Source organism: Cebidichthys violaceus, unplaced genomic scaffold (genome assembly GCF_023349555.1).
Source record: "Cebidichthys violaceus isolate CVI_PGR_0920_01 unplaced genomic scaffold, fCebVio1.0.p SCAF_43, whole genome shotgun sequence".
Lineage (NCBI taxonomy): Eukaryota > Metazoa > Chordata > Actinopteri > Perciformes > Stichaeidae > Cebidichthys > Cebidichthys violaceus.
The window spans coordinates 1,918,094-1,941,364 of NW_027176628.1; the positions used below are offsets into that span (position 1 = coordinate 1,918,094).

Genomic DNA, 23,271 nt, shown 5'->3' on the forward strand with positions numbered 1-23,271 from the left:
GTGTGAGAATACCGGCTTTTAATGGCGCCAACTTCTCTCTAGTTAAATGTCAACAGAATTCCATAAATCCATCTGGTCCAATCAATGAACTTGAAAGGATACACCAAATACTCTATAAAACCTGCAGGTTATACTAGGACATCCAATGTCCAGAACCCTGTGGTGTGAGAATCAAGTTTACCCTCAAAGTGTCTGTTCCATCACAGAATAATCTCTCACTGGTGAGATTCTTTTTCCGGTTCCAGGATCGGAGCGGCAATCTGGAACCCTGCCTGACGACAGCCTCTCACCTTCAGGGAGGAATCAACTATTATTGGCTCTTCTGTCGTCTAACAGAGTCCCGATTACTCGTCCAATCTCATCCTCGTCTCCATTTGTGGTGGAAAAAAAATCGTTTTTAACCTCAATGTGAGAAATAAATCAGATGACGAACTTCTTAAAGTATTAAATCATATTTAATGAACAGACAGTTTGTAATAATTCAGTTGAATGGATAGAGCTCTTTCCCCACAGATGGTTTGGAGTTCTAACAACAAGGAACAGTTTAACAAAGTATAATATGCACATTATCTCCCCCCCCCCTTCACAGACGTCCTCCTCCTCTGTCTGACGATGCATCCACCAAGACCGAGTTCAGCCTTGGTGTTGTTATTGAGGGAAGAGGGTTAGACATGAAAATACATTCGATATGATAACATTTATTATTTGGGTTAAAATGAATATATGCAGGTTTAAGCCATACAAGTTATAACTAAGAGAACGGGATGATACATTTCTCCAACAAAACATGTGAATGAAGTCTGTTATTGATGACTTCCATCACTTCAGATGTTTGAAGTCCATCATCTATTGGTCTGTAATGTGAACACTGATCTTTGATCTTTCTTCTTCTTCTTGTCAACTACTTTTTCTTCTTCTTCTCTTCTTTTTAAAGCGTCACATTTAAAACACGTCACATGTGAAAAGTCACTCATCTCTTCACATGTGAAGTGTAAGACAACACATGTACAACAACATCTACTGAAATACTTTGAATGTAAACTACTTCAAACAAACTCTCTCCAGTGAAGAAGCTCATGAGATAAGGTTGAAAGCTCTGGTAAAGGTCATTTAAAGGACTTTGATTCAAGACGTATTTAGATGTGATGAAGTCAAATATCACATGTATCTATTTGAACATTCTATCTCCTCTCAACACTTAAAGTTCTCTTGAATAAATGTGTTTGGATGAAAATGAAAAAGCTCTTTGAACAACATGAAGACATTAAAGGTGTCATGAAGTTTGTGTTCTTCTTGTTGGTAGAAGAAGAACAGACTCACGGACACTTTGAGTTGAACATGAGGAGACGTGTTTATTCCACTTCAGAGATAGTCTTGATAAGAACACATCTATGTTCATGTGGAGAGAAGAGAGGCTTGTAATGTAGTGAGAGCTGCTCTCTCCGGGGACAAGGAAGACATGATGTTCTGTTTGGACACAGAAGATGTAGGACCTTCAAGAATGAGAGGAAGCTTGTTGAAGTCCATCACTCTGTTCAGAGGATTGTTTCATCAACCTCTAGCCAGACTGGACAGAGAACACTACAAACAGAACCCTGAGGAGAAACTCCTCCCACATTCTGCTGACTGACATCAGCTGTGTGTGATCCTGAACACACGGAACTATGTGGTCAGAGAGAACGTTCCTCTAGAGGAGGAGACTCTGCTCCTACAGAGAACACAGAGACACTGAGGAACCAGAACCAAACCAGAACCCAAACCCAGGATAAAGAGGTTCAGTGAATGTGGTGTTGAAGGTGTGGAGGTGGATCAGTGTGTCAGAGGAGACTCTGTAGAAGGACAGAGAGCCAGCAGGACAGTCCACATACACTGCTACTCTACCAGAGGAGGAGGAGGAGGAGGAGGAGGAGGAGGAGGAGATGATGTCTGTTCTTGTCTTATTGTGATAGACAGAGTAACGACCACCACCACAGCACCTCAGACACCAGGACTGATCATTCCATCCAAACTCACAGTCATCACTGATTCCTTTCCTTCTGATTCCTCTGTAACTCACTGATATATAAACGTTTCCTCTCCACTCGACCTCATAGTAACAGCGACCAGTCAGACCAGTTCTACACAGCAGCTGATAGACATCAAACCTGTCTGGATGATCAGGATATGACTGAACCTCCTTCTCCACATATGTCACCTTCCTGTTGTTGTCAGACAGTTTGAGTTTTCTGTTCACTGTGTTTGTGTCGAGTGTGAGTTCACAGGAGTCTGATGGAGAGAACAAGACACAATACAGCTGCACTTATTCATCTGTTTGATGATGACATCAGAGATGTGAATGAGTGATGTCACAGTTTGAAGACGCTTTGTTCTCATGAATCAAATTCAAAGCACACTCACACTTTCTCAGACCTCCTGGTCTGAGCCATCGGACTCCAGCAGGCTCCGCCCTGAAAGGAGGAGGGGGGTCAGAGCAGCACGGACACATGGACATTACATCCTGTCATCACAGAGCTTTGTTCTTCATGTTCACATGGAGCACTTATGATTCATCAGGATCTCATGTTCTTTGACTTCAGAGGAGCTTCTTGTGATGGGCCCATGACGACGGCTCATCCCGTTCACTTATTCATGATGGATTATTATCAGGGTTATATTATTATATTCATAGTCGTGTCTAACATGATATCAAGCAGCTGTTATACATCAATGCTTTCTGTCATCGGTCAACTTGAGTCTCTACCTTGTTGATGAAGTCATCTCTGCACTTGATGCTAATCAATGTACTTGCAGTATTTTCAGACCTTTCCAAAGCCTTTGATACAGTAAACCATCATATTTCAGTGGAGAAGCTGAACAAATATGGATTCAATGACATGACAAACAAATGGTTCAAAGTATGTCACTATTCAATCCACTGGTTGTGGAAGCTAATGCTGCTTTAATGCTACAAGCTTCACATTCAATAAACCATCTTTCAATATAAAACATCCACTTTTATTATTTTCAGTGGAATAAAATCATACTCCTCTTGGGCCCGAGCGCCCCCACTAGTGGGGGCAACGCATTCATCCAAACGTTCATCCACTCATAACGTGCACTCATCAGTAAGGAGTAGGGTGACGTCATAGCTGCTCAAACTGCAGCTCCTGCGCTACAAAGTCATCTCAGCTGTTTGTACAAACTCCAAACACAACATGTGACAAAGCTACGTCTAATACCGAGAACCACGATCCACACAGCGCCCCCTAGGCAGTCCCACTCCACACATTTATGACAAGAACGTTTTGAAAAACTCATTCAATGCTAACAGCCGTTAGCTCCGGAGATCGCTAGCGACCAGACGGCAGCCATGTTGTTCACATTCCGCTACGACACAGCCTCGCAGTTTTACTTCCTAAACAAAGCCTCATAATCATAAACCACATCATAAACCAGCTCCTTACTTTGAGATGTTCTGCAGCAAAACTACATATGAATCCGTTCATGTTTACTAGCGATGGGTCCGGCAACACCGATGCGTCTGCGCATGCGTCGAGCTCATAGAGCGAAACCCCGTGTCGGTGCGCGTATCGCTTTAAGAAAGTCACGTGACCGATACAGCTGCTGTTTCGCGTGTCACTGAGGCGCCAAACTGTGTTTCTAAGGAAGCGCATCTGTCAGCGGGATGCATCTCTGCCAAAAGAATCACAGATCTTTAGAAGCGCAATTCTTCCCTTCAAGCCATGGAGCCCGAAAGAAACAGAAAGGCTTCCGTCGTGTGGGACCGTTTCGATCTTATGTCGGCAAATAAGGTTGTTTTTTAGATTTCCTTATTGTTTCATCCTGTTCCTCTCAGTTTCCGCTTGATCCATCAGAATTCAAATCCGTTTCAAAGTGACTCTTAGTTGAAATGATTCATTTTATTTTCTGCAGGTTAAATGTCGCATTTGTTCGACAGAACTGTCCTACATTAATAAAAGCACCTCGTCAATGCTGAGGCATTACAGAGCGAGGCATGAAAATGAGGAGGTCACAAATACACCAAGAATAAACACAGGTATACAGACATTTTACAACTTCCTCATGGTCACTTTATTGATCATTCATTCATATTATTTCTTTAGGACTTCATTTTGGACCATCAAGCTTCCAGGAAGCATGCGTTGGACCAGGCAGTTCTCAAGTTCATTCTCAAGGACTGCCAACCCCTCAGCATTGTTGAGAGTGAGGGGTTCAGGGAACTGCTTCAGGTCCTTGAGCCATCAGATGTTTTGCCAACCAGAAAGGTTTGTATCGAAAATGTCTAGAGAAGTAGTTGATGTATCCAATTCATTTAATATTTCATTTAAATATATTGATTTGCTTTTGGTTTAATTTTCAGACCGTCAAAGAAATGGTGGCCAAAAAATATGAGGAGGAAGGAGAACGAGTGAAAATGGAAGTACAGCAAGCTGTGGCAGTGAGTAGAACAGCTGACATGTGGACATCTGTGAACATGGAGGCTGACTTGGCTCTTACCTGTCACTACATTCATGAGAATATGCAGTTGTGTACATCTGTGTTGAGAGTGCAATACTTTCCACAAAGTCACACTGCTGACAATTTGGCCCGAGTCACAAGGGGCATGATGGATGACTGGGCCATAACTCATAAAGTAAAGGGTCTGGTGACCGATGCAGCACCGAACATCATTTCATCCACTAAAATTCTCCAAATTCGGCATTCAATTTGCATTGCGCAAAAAATCACGTGATCAAATCCCGACACTTACATCAATCGGACACAAATTGTAACATACTTCAGATCGAGCACCACGGCCAAAGAGACGCTTGCTCAAGTGCAGCAACAGATGGGACGGCCAAGCCTGAAACTCCTCAATGAGGCGCCAACACGCTGGAACAGCACATATGAAATGCTGGCAAGGCTACATGATGAGAAGGAACCAGTGTGGGTCTCCCTCGCCTCACTAAAAACACACAGAACTCCACTTACGGCTGATGAGTTTACCATCATAGGAGAAACACTTCTTGTGCTTGCTCCTTTCCATCGAGCTACAGTGGAGTTGTCTGAAGAGAAGAGAGTTTCAGGGTCAAAGGTCATCCCCGTGATGAAAATGCTCTATCATGCACTTGAGCGTAACGCTTCAAATTTGCACACACGGGCAGCGATACACCCCCAGGAACACCTGAGGCGACGAGTCACAGACACCGCTTCCAATCTGGAGTCATGAAGTGTGTTGACCCCATCAACACTTCTAGACCCCAGATTTAAATCACTCGGGTTTCGTAGTTCCTCCAAATGCAGTGAAGCGGTCGGTAGACTGAAATCTGAATGTGCGGCTGTAATTGGGCGCACATCCACTGAGCCACAGCCTGGACCTTCTTCACAACAGCTATCGGCACCCACTTCAGGCATGTTCTTCAGTTTGATCAGCTTATTTGTGCATTTAGTTGCTTGCAAATCATGTACTAAAATGCAAATTTCTTGTTTTTTAGATAACCTGTGGAAGCACCTGGATGAGGAAGTTGGCAGGCAGACCACCAACGTCACAGCCGATGCAATCATTGAGGTTCAGAAATACCTGGTAGAGGGCAACATTTCAAGGTCCCAGGATCCTTTGAAATATTGGGACAACCAAAAGAACACATCCCCAAACCTCTTCCGGCTGTCCCTACAATTGTTGTGCACACCAGCCTCATCTGTGCCATGTGAGCGGGTGTTCTCTAAAGCTGGAGAACTTGCGTCAAAGAAACGTAATCGCCTGAATGCCAAGACATTGGAACAACTTCTTTTTTTGAATAAAAATGTATATAAAAATAAATCCCCTCCCTGCCTCAAAGACAAGTACATCAGCATCCTCACATTCACATGTTAAAGATATCAAATATGTTTTAAACTTAAATTAAGATATAAAATAATACAATAACTTAAATTATATTCTTGTATATACTAGGTCATTAAGTCAGTATGTCAGGTGAGCCTGTCAACTAGGTTGCCTGTAATGATTTGTAAGATCCAGCAGGTGTCAGTATTGAGCAACACAGTGACACAGTATCAATAGAGTTTGGGTAATGTGCCGCAACGCTTCATGAGGCCTCATCTACCCATCACTGATGTTTACTGTCTATCTGTTCATCGGACGCCGCTCTGTGTGGATTCAAAGCTGGCGCTGCCGTCGTGTGCCTCGTGCGCTGCTAGCGGAAGGGGCGGGGTTATACTTCTTCTTCTTCTTCTGTGGTGTTTAACGGCAGCTTGCATCCGTTTTGTTGCATTACTGCCATCTTCCGGTTTCAATCACTTCCTATGTTCACAACTACTAAACTTTCCCCATCAGTCCCGTTGCTCACATAAAGTGAGTAAAGCACCTTCTTCCCTGATTACTGGATCCCCACTCCAGGATCTCATTCAGCTCTCTTCCTCTCAGCCCTAGTCTTTGCATTTCTCCCAGCATGCCCCTCCTTTGTGAGCTGTGTCTACTGCAGGAGGTGATGACATGTTGCACAGGTTCTGGTGCCTGGCAGTGCTCACAGAGACCGGTTGGATGTTTCCCTATCATGTGTAGTGTGCTGCGTAGATTGCTGTGTCCTGTTCTTCATCTTGATGTTGTAACTTCTTCTCTCCTGTTTCCTCCCCTATATCCTACACTGCTCACTTTACTCTGAATTGAATGTAGGCGTCTCCCCCTCCTCTCCTGGTTCCAGTGTTGTTGCCATACTTTGCCATACAGACCGGATATCACTGTGACACAGACTCAGATTCTCAGAGATTTTCAGATTGCACTAATAATAATAATGCAGTAATAATGTACATCTTACTGCACGGGTACTTTTACTTTCTGCACTTAAAGTACATCTTGCTGATAATAACATACTTGACTAAGGTTTTGAATGCAGGTATTTACTGGTAGTGGATTGTTTCATCAGTATTAGTACGTTTACTGCAGTGAAGGATCTGAATACCTTTTCATCCACTAATTACTTGTCAGTGATTGAAGTTGGGCAAACAGTTCATATAGAAACAGTGGTTCCTAACCCTGGATCCAGATCCTTGAGCGGGTCCAAATTGTTACTCATATTATAAACAACTCCATGATATCTCTTCTGTAAACACACCAGTATGATGAAATATGATCACATCATGTTTGAATCAATTCAGATCAAAGAGCTTCTTTGAGCTGTTTGACTATCAAACACACATTGTCTGTAATAGAATGATGAGTGAATTTAAATCAATCTGAGCAACTTGACTCCATTTACAAGAGAAACACATTTTGAATTATTGTATTTCAAAACGCTATTAACATCGTTTGTATTTCATCAGTCTGAACACTTTACAAAACCTGTCAGACAAATGTAGAACATGGTGAGTAGTGGAGTAGTGTTTAGTGGAGGATTGAGAACCACCTCTAACAGACCTAGGGTCTGTGTCACAGTGATATCCGGTCTGTCCGAAGACGAGGATTGTAACCAATAGATGTAGAGATACAACGGAGACTGGCTCCGCCCACTTACTGTCAAACAGAAACACTGTGAGCGAGCAGCTAAAAGGCTCACGAGGGCGCAGAGTAAAGGAACGTTTCTAGAGAGTGAGTTTTGCTGGTGGAGTGATGTAAAAGCGCTCGTTAAAGTAAAATACGAGCGCGGCTGTTTGATTTGTGTGGATCTCATTTGCGTTCTCAGATTTTGACAGTGATTTGCCTTCATACATCTCCCCCATTTCTACCTGCAGTGCCGGCACCGATGTTGTTTTAAAGGCCCCACTACATATTCTTCATGCTTGTATTACATCCAGTTTCCCCAACAAGGTTTTAGACGGCGATCTATATGCCACACATCCATAGTCTAGAGCTGATCTTATCAGACCCATATATACAGCTTTCAAAGCAGCCCTGTCAGCTCCCCACTCTGCTCCCACCAAACATCTCATTACATTTAAAAGCTTTTTACATTTATTTACCATTTTATCAATATGTACATTCCAGGTGAGCCGAGCATCAAACCACATTCCTAAAAATGTGTACGAGTCCTTTTCAGCTCTTTACCATATAAATACATCTTGACCTCTGTTCCAATGTTCTTTCTTGTAAAGAAAAGGGTATTTCTTTCTTCCCCATTCCAATGACCACTGTTCCACTCTTTAGATTGTTTCCTGCATTCCTACCTCTTTTCCAGAGCGCCCCATCATCTGCAAATAAAGATCTTCCTATATGTTGTCCAACATTTTCATACACATCTCAATCATGATTGAAAACAATGAAGGACTAATCACACTTCCTGGTGGTGTTCCATTGTCCACCAAATGGCCGACAAACACCTTCCCGCTCTCACTTCTGTAGAGCGACCAAACTAAACATCTTGAACCCATCTGAACATTTTACCTGATATTCCTAATCTTTTCATTTTGATTAAAAGTCCCTCTTTCCACAGTAAATCATACGCTTCTTCTACATTAAAAAATACTGCTACCACTACCTCCTTATTCACTTGTGCCTTCCTCACCTCTGCTTCTAGACATGCTACTGGATCCATTGTTCCCTTCCTTTCCTAAAGCCACTGTGATGTTTTGACCTGAGATTCCTTGTTTCCAGATAATATGTCAGTCTTTCTGTGATCATTCGCTCCATGATTTTACACATGTGTGAAGTCAAAGCTATTGGTCTATAGTTAGATGGATTGGTGGGATCTTGTCCTGGTTTCCTGGTCGGTATTATAACTGCTTGTTTCCAAAGTCCTGGTAATTTTCCTTCCTGCCAAACTTTGTTATACAAATGCAAAATCACCTCTAATGCTACATCAGACAGATGGTTCAACATGATGTATCAGAAACCTGGTCTTTACCTGGAGCAGTTAGACCTGATTTACTTATGGCCCTTTTTATGTCTTCCAAAGTGAAGGAGCATTAATTGCATCGTCCGTCTCTCTATCTGCTTCCAACAATTCTTTATTTGCTTCACTTGTTCTGTGTCTTCCACTTAAACCCTCCTCTGACATATTTCCAGAACTATGGAGCTCAACCAGTGCTTCAGCTAACATTTCTGCCTTTGCTTCATCATCGTTAGCCACCACTCCACCATTTTCTCCATCTTATTTCGTTTCTTTATGACCTCACTGCACTCATCATTCCACCATGGAACTAACTTCCGCCTCTTTGTACTGTTTCTTCTTATAATCGTCTGATTGGCAGCTCCAATTATTGCATCTCTCACATTTTCATGAAATATTTCTGTATCCTGTTCTCCATCTGTATCTTTAAAACTCGATTCACTAGTTTCTCTAAACTGATCCCACTGAGCCTTTCTGCTGTATCTTCTGAACCCACCCTGCTTCCACTAGCTACTCTACAGAAAATGGGGTAACGATCACTTCCAACAGTAGAATGCTTCCATAACTCCCACACACAAATACCTGCCAATGACCGTGATGCTATTGTCAGGTCTAAACTTGACTTAATCCTTGTGGAACTCCCATCATTGAAACATACCAGTCCCAAGGAGTCCATCACATCCTCTACTATCAATCCATTCCTATCAGTCTTTTCCTCCTCAGGGAGTACTATGGGCATTCAAATCACCACACCACATGACCCTTCTTCTGTCTAGTCCCTTTATTGCCTCCAATGCTTCTAATTCAAATCGTTGACACTGATTGTAGAAATTCACCACGACCAAACTTTCATCCCCTATCCACACTTCAACAACTACATCTTCTAGGTCTTTTCCTTTTTCTATCTCTCCATAAGAAATTCCTTGCCTAACAAAGGTAGCACTTCCTCCCCCATTACCCCTTCTCTCTCCCTTCTTATGCACACATATCCCTGAATCACAACATCTAAGTTTGACTGAAGCCAAGTCTCTTCAACACACATTATATCTGGTTCATCTTCTAACCCATTAAGAAAAGCTTTACATTCTTGGCCATTTGCCAACAGACTCCTTGCATTCCACTGGAGAATTAACATGATGACTGATCCTGTGAACACCATTCTTTGTTTAACTGTTCCTGTTTTTGAAGCTCTTCCTGAACAGCCGTCCCAGTCACCCATGAATATTCAAATATCTTGTTGCACTCTTTACTATTATTTCAATCTTCTCAGATCTCCCTTTTGCTTGGAATGTGCAGTTAACTACTTCAGCCATGAAATACGCAAAGCTCTCCTTATTTATTATCAATATATTCCCATATATAATATATTCATATATATTCTCATCTCCCCTTTGCGTCTTTGTCACACGTTGTTCATTTGACTGTTGAGTCGGTTCCTTCCTTGATATATCTCCCCCCCTCTCCCCTCTACTCTCCCTCTGGACCATCTTTGCTGCTCATATGATATATTCATGTTCACTTTTATCTGCTGCACTTCCACTGCCTTCTTCCTCTCTTCACACCCACCATAGGCCACACTATGTGCACCTCCGCAATCTGCACATTTGAGCTCTGTCCCGTCCTCACATTCCCCATACTCATGTTCCCCTCCACATCTTCCACACTTTAGTTTCCCTTTGCACCCTGCAGCAATATGTCCATATGTTAGTCATTTGAAACACCTCACAGGTGGTGGGACAGAAGCTCTTACAGAGGAACTTATATATCCCACAGTGACTTCATCAGGCAACGCCCTCTCTTGGAAATCCAGCAGCACTGACAAACTATCAACCCTCTCTCCTGCTCTTCCTGCTTGCAGACGTTTCATCTCTATCATGTTTCCACCTCTTATGCTTGATCTCATATTCTCCATCTTTTCCTCCACTGGGACACCAAATATAACTCCTCTCACAAAGGGCCCATCACTGGTCTTCTTAGCGTTCTCAACCACCATGTTGCACACTGTTTTCAGCTTCATTGCTTTCTCTCTCTGCTCCTCATCCTAACACTTGATCAACAAGCCGCCGTCACCCAGCACCTTCGCCATCAACATTTCACAGACTTCCTCCTTCAACCCGCGAGTCGGCGCCACCGGACTAACTTTCCTGATATCATATCCAAACTACTACCAGATACATTACTCTGATTCCTGACTCGTCTATCTTTCCGTACTTCAGTCCAGTTCTTGTAATCCATATCCTCACTCCCACCCTCTCCATCACTATTCCCTCCATCCTTAGTCACAGATCACTTTATGCACAATCCGCTGATACTACTTCTCCAAACTCTCCGTCCGTCTCTCTCGCGTCACTTCCCCCCCGTCACAATTTATACACGCCAGGCAAACATTAATAATAACAATAACAATAACAGAGCCTAATCCTATCCTGTGTAATAACTACAGGCAGCTGATAACAGTCCTAAGTACAGCACTTTATACAGGTGAAGGGAAACAAGCCACAGGTTCCACAATGTGCTGAACACACAGGCTGACTTCATCATTACAACATATTGACTGGTAGTAGAAAATAAACCTACAGGAATAATAAGGAGGGGTAGACATCTTGTCTCCTTATTCTTTATTACAGTATCATGTATCACTATCTTTCATATTGTACTGTACTTTGGATCAGTACTTTTCCTTCTCATGTTGGTCCTCCAGAAAGGTTTTGTTAGGATTGCAACCCGATCAGAGTCTCACATCTCATCTGCTCCTCTATTCAGAAACTGATTCTTACTATTTATGACATCAATATTTATCAAACTTGTGTTTTTATTGATGAGATACTTTCAAGTGAAGGAATATTACTGATCATTTCAAGACTTTAAAGTCAATTCACAGGTTCACTCTAACTCAACTCGTCATCTTCACATCTTCATCCTCCTAAATTACTGACTAGCAGAGGTCAATTTTCAATATGATTTAGAGGAACCAAATTATGAATCACTTTTCACACCTAACAAAAAAATGTTCCTTCATAAAATGTTTCATAAAGTGCTTCAAATAAAATGTAATTGCTGTTTTAATGTATTATTGTTCACGTCTGTCTTGTTTTAGCTGTTATATTATATTTATAGTTGATTCACTCATATGGACTAAACCAACATCCCTGAACAAACACAAGTCCAGACTTACTCTCACTCACACACACTCGACACAATTACATTTTATTTCTCTTTTGTTGGTTGTAATGTATTGATATGTTTTCATATTTCATATCTTGTAAAAATATCTTGTCAATAATATTGTACTTGGTCATGTCTTATGCATATTCATTTTATGTTCTCTGTAATATTGTGATACTTTAATATTAAATATGCGGAGACCTCAAATAAGCCCAGTTGGCTTTCTGCCTCTTCCTGCACTGTGATATTATTTATCTCTGTTATGTTTGTTTATTTTTATTTTATCGTTTAAATGTTGCAAAATAAATAAATAATTAATTAAGCTAAGCATGATGACTCATCAGGAGTCTTTGTGTTTGTGTCTTTTTCAGCTCTGTTTTTGGTCTCCACCACCTCCTGAGGGAAACATCTGTCTCTTTAGCTGCTGAATGCTCCACTATGTTCACCAGCTAGTCTCTGACTGAGTCTGTCTGCTGTTTGCTGCTGAGCAGGTAGTGAACAGAGGCTTCATCACAGCTTGTTGGATGAAAACAGCTGCTGCTGGAAACACTGAGACTGAACCAAACAGGAAATGTGCTGCAGAACCAAAACTAGGAGCTAAAAGAGGCTCAAAAGCTCTGTAGAGCTGCAGAGATGGAGACGCTTCTCTGTGGGTTCATCAGCACCACACGACTCTTCACCATCACACAGAGTCAGCTGATCCGTTGTCAATATAGAAGTATTGATTGTTGATGTTTTGTTTTTGTCTTGTGTTTGTGTGATAATGACTGTTGTCTCTCAGAAGTAAAGGAGAAAGATCCTGAAATCACTACAGCGCCACAAACCCTCTGATGGAGGAGGTCGGGGGGGATGGTTGAGTTTGGACGTAGTGGGCGGGGCATATGCTGCTGAATGAGCCAGGAGTTTCTATTGGTTCACTTGGATCACTGTAAACACTGACGGGAGGTCACTGTGATGAGCGACATGGAGGTAAGTTGACATTATATTGCTGTTTGGTCACAATGATTTTAAATGTAGCAGCACTTCACTTTGTTCTCATGTTGTTCGTGTCGTTAAAGAACGACATGGAGGACTGCTGTGTTCACATGAAGCCTCACTTTCTCACAAAGCTCAGGATTTAGTTAAATTGTGTCATACATGCGTAGCTAACCTGAGCTAACATAGTCATGCCTCAGGCGTACGTTACTCCCTTACCTGGAGCTTATAACATCACACGTTTGTTAAAATGATCGGTTAAGTTACGTGACATTTGTAGTTGACAAACGAGCTAACGTTTGCTGACAAGCTAACTAACGTTAGCGGCAGCTCGTCTGCCTGCATCCGACCGTAGTTGACCTTGGAAAGTAACTTTTAATGCCTTCACTTTCAAACTTCAGAGGTTCACTAATATCTTACTGAGATTATGACGATTTTACAGATGATTTATGCTTCATTTTATGTCCATAAACGGACCAACAGGAGCTCAGGTCGACCGGTTGTGAACCTGAAATATCACTATAAATCTGGTAACGTTACAAACTTTGAGATTAATTACACGGATAAACTGAACTTGAGTATTTTGCTCCTTTTGTTTTGTGAAATAAAATTAACTATACATTTTGTTTTGTTACAGGGAGCCAGGAGCAAACGGCTCAGTTCATCAAGCTGAAGGGGAGAACGACGGCCTCTTCACCTGGACAAACATTCAGCAGCCGTAGCTTTGAATGAAGACATTAGTCCATTTGTAATATCTCCATTTGACCATCCTGTACTTAAGGTTACAAGTACATTAGCTCTCATCCAATACAAAGCCTTTACTAATAGGACAAACAGTGGAGAGGACAATACACTTCTGATGTGTTATTGTTGTTGTCACACAGATGACAGTTGTGATGTCACCTTTTTCTTTTATTTATTTAATCCCACAATAAGACATCCATGTAAATGATTTCTATGTGTATTTGTGTATATTCTGCTGTGTAAAATGTGTCAATCCTCTAAGTTTGCATCCTTGTGTTAACATTATTGATTTCTCAATGTTTTCTCAATGTGACAATTTTGGAGAAAATAATCCTGCAAGCAAAAAAAGGGACAATTTATAGAAAAAAGTAAAGTATGTCCATATATGTTACTGCAAGTTAATAAACACGTTTGCTGACATTTGTTTCTGTTGTTTTTGTTAACTGTCTTCTGCCTAAAGAATTGCAAGTATCCAGACTCTGTTCTCTACTAGAAAGATTAATTGAGAAATAAATATATATATATATATATATATATACATTTATGAATATATATATATATATATATATATATATGTGAATGAAATAAAAAAGTTATTGATAAATACATTATTTTATTTACAAGAACTATAAATTATTGAAAATTTGTTATTTAACATAGCAACTGATTGAATTATTAACTGATTATTAATTTAGAAAAACTATATTATGAAAAAGAACTATGAATTAATTATTGAATATATGATTGAAAAACTGATTAAAACTAAAACCTTTACAATATAAATATATATATCTGTATATACAGGATAATCCTTCTGAGCAGGCATATAGGCACGGGAGCCTATATTGTTTCATCAACATATAGGCAGCATAAAGTTAGCTAGTGACGCAAACAGGAAGTCCTCTGTAGCATAGGCCGTCTCATTTCAGAGGCCGCTCGGTCCAGCCTTTGTGGTCCTCAAAGGACGCGGCCGACGTGGACCATGAGGACTGGGTCCACCAAAGGATGCAGCCGCTGGATTGGGACATATGCAGTGTTTACAGTGGAAGCAGATACCGGGATCAAAGTCGAACCCACCAATAGAAACTCCTGGTTCATTCAGCAGCGTATGCCCCGCCCACTACATCCAAACTCAACTCATAGGTTTTCGTTTTGAAAATGTAGGTTTTTGATTTGCAGCCAAACATTCTAGTTTCATAAGCAAAACTAACAAATAATTTATTCTCAGTTTTTATATTTTCACTTACAAACTTGATTTTTGATTGCAGTGTGAGATTTCTTTTGTTTGCGTAATAAATATACCTTCATACTGTGTACCCCTAGAACTTCGGTCCAGTCCTAAATAAACCTCTTTGGGCTCTGACACACCATGTCCACAATCAGCTGTTGGTTCTTCACTGAGCGTCTGTGGCCGACTGTCACCTGTAGTTTCAACAAGTCGACTCTTATCAGCCAGGGAACTGTCTCTCAGTGCAAAACAAACCACAACCAGGTAAAGCTGAACTCCTTTAATTAAAACAGAAAAACATTCCTATTGTGATGATTTATCAAGACGTTTGAAACAGATTGTTTCTTTGTCTGTTTGTCTTTTCACAATAATGTCTGGACTAAAGGGCAACACACACTGGTGGCAGATGACGAGCATCAAAACATCAACTATTGTTTGATATGAGCCCACAAACCTGCAGAGTGATGACGTGGACGCATGTCAACCCAACGTGTCAGGATACACCACTGTCCTATTTTCTAATGTTGAAACAAGTTTCATCACCTTCCCTCCCTGTTGTGGCTCATCCTGGCTACTGTTCCCTGATTACTTCTGTCTGTATTGATGGTCTGATGTGGGGCACAAACAGTTTGATGAGTCTCTGGTAGTTTGAGGTCAGCTTGGTGTGTCAGGGTCATATTAACCAGGCTGACAGTGTGACAGAGAAAACGTCTCCAGCTCTACCTCCTCTATCAGACTGATTGTCTGTGGCTGCAGCAGGCCTCTTCATACCTGAGAGTTTCCAGTCTCCAGTGTGGATCATCCCGTCCAGCAGACAGCAGCTTCACTCCTGAGTCTCCTGGATGATTGTAGCTCAGGTCCAGCTCTCTCAGATGGGAGGGGTTGGAGCTCAGAGCTGAGGCCAGAGAAGCACAGCCTTCCTCTGTGATCAGACAGCCTGACAGGCTGCAAACACACAAAACAACACACATGTCGGTTATTGTTGGTTAAATCTTTGCACTACTGTTTGTTTAGTTGATTTAATATTATTCTGTTATTCTATTTCATTGTGTATATAGTGTGCATTCTTTATCTAATATCTTTACTCTGTTGTTATAATTGTATATATTGTGTATTGACATATGCATTTTTTATATTATATTTACTGTAACCTATTGCTGCTTGCAACAAAATAATTTCCCCTCGCGGGGTCAATAAAGTTACTATCTATCTATGTCAATTAATCTGAGGGAACTGTGAGGGCTGGAAGGTTACAGCAGCACTGAGATACTGTCTGCTACTGTGGGGTTACATTAACATTGTTACTGATTGTTTTCTAGTCACAGCCAAACACTGATAACATTACTGATAACTGATATAACAGCAGAGTGAGAGAAAAAAGAAAAGACTATTAAACATATTTAAATTATTTTTTTAAATAATGGAAACAAAATAAACACAATTGATTTAAAACCATTCAAGCAAAGACACAATTGTATGCAGGTTAAGAGATTATCCATTAATGTAAATAAGGATAAATGTGGTCATCAGTGGAACATATTGATGAATCCTGACCTGAGAGTTTCCAGTTCACAGTGTGGACTCTCCAGTCCAGCAGAGAGCAGCTTCACTCCTGAATCCTGCAGGTTGTTGTTACTCAGGTCCATCTCTCTCAGACAAGAGGACTGGGAGCTGAGAACTGAGGACAGAGCTTCACAGCTTCTCTCTGAGAGGTTACAGTCACTCAGTCTGAAGAGACAACAATCAACAAGAAGAAAAATTACATCATCAGGATGAGGGATGGATATTTAATGTTGTTGTTTGGTGTAAAATACTAAATTAGGCTTTTCTGTTGTCTTCCTGACTCGTTTAAAAGAGAGAGAGAGAGAGAGAGAGAGAGAGAGAGAGAGAGAGAGAGAGAGAGAGGACATAGTGAGTGATAAAGAGAAATTAAACTTCATATTCTGATTTCATGTCGGTTACCTTCTAAAGCAGAAATAAACAACCATCAAACTCTCAGCAGATCATCACTGCAGAGCCAGACATTCAAGTTTTCAGTCTCTTTTCCACTTCTGCTTTTCTACTTTTCATTCATTAATTATTTCAAACATAACTTCACAAAGCATAAATAAGAGGAACAACAGGATTACTCTGTGATGTTTTAATGTGAATGAAAACTGTGTTTCAAACGCTGTCATTGTTTTTAATCCACTGTGGCTCAAATGTGTCTGTTCTACAGGGTTCTTATAATGTGATGGAAACAGAAATTCACAATAATTACTTTTGGACCCTAGTTTAATCTCTGAGATTAGTTCCTCTGGTTCCAGAGTTCTCGTTAATTTCCTGGTGAAAAAGGGTTCATAAAATCTGAAATTCTGAGGAAAAAAATCCAAAGATTCAGAAAGAAAGAGGCTGTTTACACTGCATGGAGCTGATAGTTTAGAGACACATTTAAATCATTGAAGACAAACTAACTTGATCTGACCTCAGAGTTTCCAGTTCACAGTGTGGACTCTCCAGTCCAGCAGACAGCAGCTTCACTCCTGAATCCTGCAGGTTGTTGTTACTCAGGTCCATCTCTCTCAAACTAGAGGACTGGGAGCTGAGAACTGAGGACAGAGCTTCACAGCTTCTCTCTGAGAGGGTACAGACACTCAGTCTGAAGAGACAACAATCAACAAGAAGAAAAATTACATTATCAGGATGAGGGGTGGATATTTAATGTTGTTGTTAAATACTAAATTAGGCTTTTCTGTTGTCTTCCTGACTCGTTTAAGAGAGAGAGAGAGAGAGAGAGAGAGAGAGAGAGAGAGAAAGAGAGAGAGAGAGAACAAAGTGAGTGATAAAGAGAAATTAAACTTCATATTCTGATTTCATGTCGGTTACCTTCTAAAGCAGAAATAAACAACCATCAAACTCTCAGCAGATCATCACTGTAGAGCCAGACATTCAAGTTTTCAGTCTCTTTTCCACTTCTGCTTTTCTACTTTTCATTCATTAATTATTTCAAAAATAACATCACAAAGCATAAATAAGAGGAACAACAGGATGACTCTGTGATGTTTTAATGTGAATGAAAACTGTGTTTTAAATGCTGTCATTGTTTTTAATCCACTGTGGCTCAAATGTGTCTGTTCTACAGGGTTCTTATGATGTGATGGAAACAGAAATTCACAATAATTACTTTTGGACCCTAGTTTAATCTCTGACATTAGTTCCTCTGGTTCCAGAGTTCTCGTTAATTTCCTGGTGAAAAAGCGTTCATAAAATCTGAAATTCTGAGGAAAAAAATCCGAAGATTCAAAAAGAAAGAGGCTGTTTACACTGCACGGAGCTGATAGTTTAGAGACACATTTAAATCATTGAAGACAAACTAACTTGATCTGACCTCAGAGTTTCCAGTTCACAGTGTGGACTCTCCAGTCCAGCAGACAGCAGCTTCACTCCTGAATCCTGCAGGTTGTTGTTACTCAGGTCCATCTCTCTCAAACTAGAGGACTGGGAGCTGAGAACTGAGGACAGAGCTTCACAGCTTCTCTCTGAGAGGTTACAGCCACTCAGTCTGAAGAGACAATGATGAAGAAAAAATAAACAATAAGTAGAAAAGATAGCAGCGTATTTAAGTTATGATATATTAATGTAACTCTCTCTATACTTACAGACCTTTGTTGGAGGCTTTGACCACTGGCAGCAGCCTCAGAAGAGCCTCCTCTGAAGCAGAGTATTTCTTCAGGTCAAACACGTCCAGATCTTTTTCTGATGACAGTAAAATAAAGACCAGAGCTGACCACTGAGCAGGAGACAGTTCATCTGTGGAGAGACGTCCTGAACTCAGGGACTGTTGGATCTCCTCCACTAGAGAACCATCATTCAGTTCATTCAGACAGTGGAACAGATTGATGCTTTTCTCTGGAGACACATCCTCACTGATCTTCTCCTTGATGTACTGGACTGTTGTCTGATTGGTCTGTGAGCTACTTCCTGTCTGTGTCAGCAGACCTTGTAGGAGAATCTGATTGGTCTCCAGTGAAAGACCCAGGAGGAAGCGGAGGAACAGGTCCAGGTGTCCATTTGGATTCTGTAAGGCCTTGTCCACAGCACTCTGGTAGAGACGTTTTGGTTTAGGTTTGTCTCTAAAGACTTTAGACAACCGGGAGGTTGTTTGTTCTTCTGACAGCAGATTGACACCAGACTTGATGAAGGTCAGATGGACATGAAGAGCAGCCAGAAACTCCTGAACACTCAGATGGACAAAGCAGAACACCTTGTCCTGGTACAGTCCTCTCTCCTCTCTAAAGATCTGTGTGAACACTCCTGAGTACACTGAGGCTGCTCTGATATCGATGCCACACTCTGTCAGGTCGGATTCATAGAAGATCAGGTTGCCTTTCTGCAACTGATCAAAAGCCAGTTTTCCCAGAGACTCAGTCATCTTCCTGCTCTCTGGACTCCAGTGTGGATCTGTCTCAGCTCCTCCATCATACTTGACCTTCTTCAGTTTGAACTGAACCACCAGGAAGTGGATGTACATCTCAGTCAGGGTCTTGGGCAGCTCTCCTCCCTCTCTGGTCTTCATCACATCCTCCAGAACTGTAGCAGTGATCCAGCAGAAGACTGGGATGTGGCACATGATGTGGAGGCTTTGTGAGGTCTTGATGTGGGAGATGATCCTGCTGGCCTGCTTCTTATCTCTGAATCTCTTCCTGAAGTACTCCTCCTTCTGTGGGTCAGTGAACCCTCTGACCTCTGTCACCATGTCAACACACTCAGGAGGAATCTGATTGGCTGCTGCAGGTCGTGTGGTTATCCAGAGGCGAGCAGAGGGAAGCAGTTTCCCCCTGAAGAGGTTTGTCAGCAGCACATCCACTGAGGTGGACTCTGTAACATCAGTCAGGACCTCATTGTTGTGGAAGTCCAGAGGAAGTCGACACTCATCCAGACCGTCAAAGATGAACAGAACCAGGAACTCTTCAAACCTGCAGATTCCTGCTTCTTTGGTTTCACTGAAGAAGTGATGAACAAGTTCCACCAAGCTGTACTTCTTCTCTTTCAGCACATTCAGCTCTCTGAAAGTGAATGGAAATGTGAACTGTATGTCCTGGTTGGCTATGTCTTCAGCCCAGTCCAGAGTGAACTTCTGTGTTAAGACTGTTTTCCCAATGCCAGCCACTCCCTTTGTCATCACTGTTCTGATTGGTTCCTCTCTTCCAGGTGAGGATTTAAAGATGTCTTCTTGTCTGATGGTTGTTTCTGGTCTGTGTGGTTTCCTGGATGCTGCTTCAATGTGTCTGACTTCATGTTCATCATTGACCTCTGCAGTCCCTCCCTCTGTGATGTAGAGCTCCGTGTAGATCTGATTCAGAAGGGTTGGGTTTCCTGCTTTAGCGATCCCCTCAAACACACACTGGAACTTCTTCTTCAGGTTAGATTTGAGGTCACGCTGACAAACTTCAGCAAGAAGTCCTGAATGAACACACAACAAAGAAGATCAGTTAGTCAAGGAATAGATTTCAACATGTCATGTCCTCAAAGAATGAGTCTATGAATATATGTTGGTCCATCTCTTGAGACTTTAGTAAACGTCACATTTATCCAGCATGTTAAATCTTTAGAGAAATCCTCTTACTGCTCTGCAGACGGTCAGCCAGCTCCTCCTCCTTCATTCTCCTCAGGAAGTTCAGTGTGATCTTCACAAATGCCTCTCTGCTGCTCCTCCTCTGCTCTTCATCCTCACCGTCCAGCACCTCCTCATCCTCCCTCTGTCTCTCTAAGCATTCTGGGTAATCTGAACTCACAACCTTCTGGATCTTCTTCAGCTCGTTCTTCAGAAAAGTGACGATGTTCTCCTCCAGCAGCTGGAACAAAACATTCTATGAATTACACAAACTAAAACCATGGAACCAAAATGGTCTACAAAGTGCAGCATGGAGATGATTGTGAACAGAATAGATGTACATGTAGTAGATGTAACAGTAGTTGTACATGTACAGACCATAAATATGGAGTCCAGGTGTTTTTGATGCTGCTGGGCAGACTGACCTCTGGGAATCTCTGAGCTCTCCTGGTCCTCTCTGTGGAGGAATCATGAAGAACCAGCTCACATTGTGTCTGTCCACTCAGAGACCAACACAAGGTAAAGGTCCATGAAGTGATATCTGGATGTGGATCAGGTGAGTCCCTGTAGTGGTGAAGGTTTACTAGTCCTGCTGATCCCACTGAGAATCAACAGCTCAGTCTTTCAGCTCACTGTCTTCTTCACCAGTCAGTTTGCTTTAGTCCCAACAGGTCTCACCAAGCCCTCCATGGAGCTCTCCCTCCCTCACTGTACACTGCTGAAGTGCCCTGGAGCAAGGCATCCAGAACCTCCAGCTGCTCCAGTGGAGCGTCTCAGTGTCAGACTGGTTGTACTGGGCAGCTCCCAGTGTGAGTGTGTTTCAATGAAGAAGAGTGTTGGTGCTCAGAGAACTTCATCTGAGTCAGTAAATGTTTAAAACCTGGAGATCTGACAACAGAGTCTGATAGAAACACATCTTCATCATCAGTTTGAAATCCTCACCTTTGATCAACAGAGTCTCGTCCATCTTTGAACATAATAGGACGACTCATAGACCAGTCACTCTTCATGGACACACAGCTGGGTTCAGGTTCAGGTCCTTCCAGCTTCCTCCTGATAGAAACACCAGATACATTCTGCACTGAGACAAAACTTGTCAGTGATTTAATAAACCTACTGTACAGAGGTCGTGTTCACACACACAGACACACACACACACACACACACACACACACACACACACACACACACACACACACACACACACACACACACCTCAAAACAAACTGGTTTGTTAAGTTCAACAAGTGGAGTCTGATATGAGCTCATCAGAGGAAGCTCCAATACTCTGCACTCAACTCTGTCAGCAACACAGTGATGCAGGAAGCCAAAGCACTCTCCACAATCACACACTGTGATATCATGACACCACAGAGCTTACACTGAACAACACATCTCTCTTCAGGAGCAACTTGAAGACAAATGGAACGGACAAGGTCAACGTGAAGACAAGGTCAACATGAAGACAAGGTCAACGTGAAGACAAGGTCAACGTGAAGACAAGGTCAATGTGAAGACAAGGTCAACATGAAGACACAGTCAACGTGAAGACAAGGTCAACATGAAGACACACTCAACGTGAAGACAAGGTCAACATGAAGACAAGGTCAACATGAAGACAAGGTCAACGTGAAGACATGGTCAATATGAAGACAAGGTCAACATGAAGACACAGTCAACGTGAAGACATGGTCAACATGAAGACACACTCAACGTGAAGACAAGGTCAACATGAAGACAAGGTCAACATAAAGACAAGGTCAACATGAAGACACAGTCAACATGACTGGTTGTACTGGACTGATAGTCAATGTACTGTCTCGTTGACTTTGTCTAATACAACTTTTTCACACTCTGACCCTCATATTGTGTTTTGTCGTGATTGATTACAATGAAAACACTGTACTTGATGCACGACCAGTTCTGTATCATAACTGAGGATCAGAACAGCTAGCTCATTGTTTCATAAGGTTTTAATTACTTACTCTGGGTCATAAGAACGGCGTCCATCTTTGAAGTTAATCCAACGATCATTAGAGCGATCACTCTTTATGGACACACAGCTGGGTTCAGGAGACTTTTCTCTCTGCTGCTGTGAACTGATAGAAACACTGACATTTACTGAACATACAATCTTCATATCTCTGCTTTCATTGGACGGTAAAAGTTATTTAATTTCAATTAAAGTATGTCTTTGGAACACGTCTTGCTTGTGTTCATTCAACATGGGATACTTGTTGTATTTCCTGCAGCTTTTTTTGAACCAGTGTGTTGTTGGTCAGATGTCTGAAGACTTAAGACTGTTGACCTGTCACATCACTCATGTATGTGGTTTGGTCCTCTCCTGTCTGATAAACTAACATCCATGTTCTCCTACACGGCTTCTCTAAACCGCCTCCCAGCCTCAGCTCACATCAGCTCCAGACTCTGGTGCTGGTCTACAGGGAAGTGAAGGGAACTGGTCCTTCCTACTGAGGAGCCATGGTCAAACCCTACATTCCTCCTCTACCTCTGGACGTTTGTCCGTCCTGTCCCTCAGAGGACCCTGTGGTCTCATCTCCATCCTCACACTGTTCTGTTCTGGTCCCACAGTGGTGGAATGAAGACCTGAAGTCAGGACAGCAGAGTCACTGAACATCTTCCACCACCATCTGAGAGCCATCTGTCACACGACACCTCCACACAGCTGACGTACATCTCATGTCTTTAACACATTAAAACGTAGCTCTCTAACACACTTTCACTTGTTTACTTGAGAAGGATGT

At 41.9% G+C, this 23,271-nt stretch overlaps 1 protein-coding gene across 2 annotated transcripts; it reads right to left on the reverse strand.

The window, feature by feature from the left end:
* Nucleotides 1–1,332: 1,332 nt before the first annotated feature.
* LOC137886371 (NLR family CARD domain-containing protein 3-like) lies at nucleotides 1,333–22,554 on the reverse strand. 2 transcript variants are annotated; one of them, XM_068728827.1, is made up of 11 exons: nucleotides 22,492–22,554; nucleotides 21,449–21,587; nucleotides 20,885–20,963; nucleotides 20,519–20,747; nucleotides 18,552–20,355; nucleotides 18,281–18,454; nucleotides 17,378–17,551; nucleotides 16,468–16,641; nucleotides 15,685–15,858; nucleotides 2,398–2,447; nucleotides 1,333–2,265 (listed from the first exon to the last, which is right to left on the reverse strand). In XM_068728827.1, exons 1-11 carry the CDS (start codon nucleotides 22,538–22,540, stop codon nucleotides 1,709–1,711), a joined length of 3,603 nt encoding a protein of 1,200 aa, XP_068584928.1. In that variant the 5' UTR covers nucleotides 22,541–22,554; the 3' UTR covers nucleotides 1,333–1,708. The 2 variants fall into 2 exon arrangements, with proteins under 2 accessions (XP_068584928.1, XP_068584929.1); XM_068728828.1 differs by lacking the exons at nucleotides 17,378–17,551; nucleotides 18,281–18,454.
* Nucleotides 22,555–23,271: the final 717 nt, after the last annotated feature.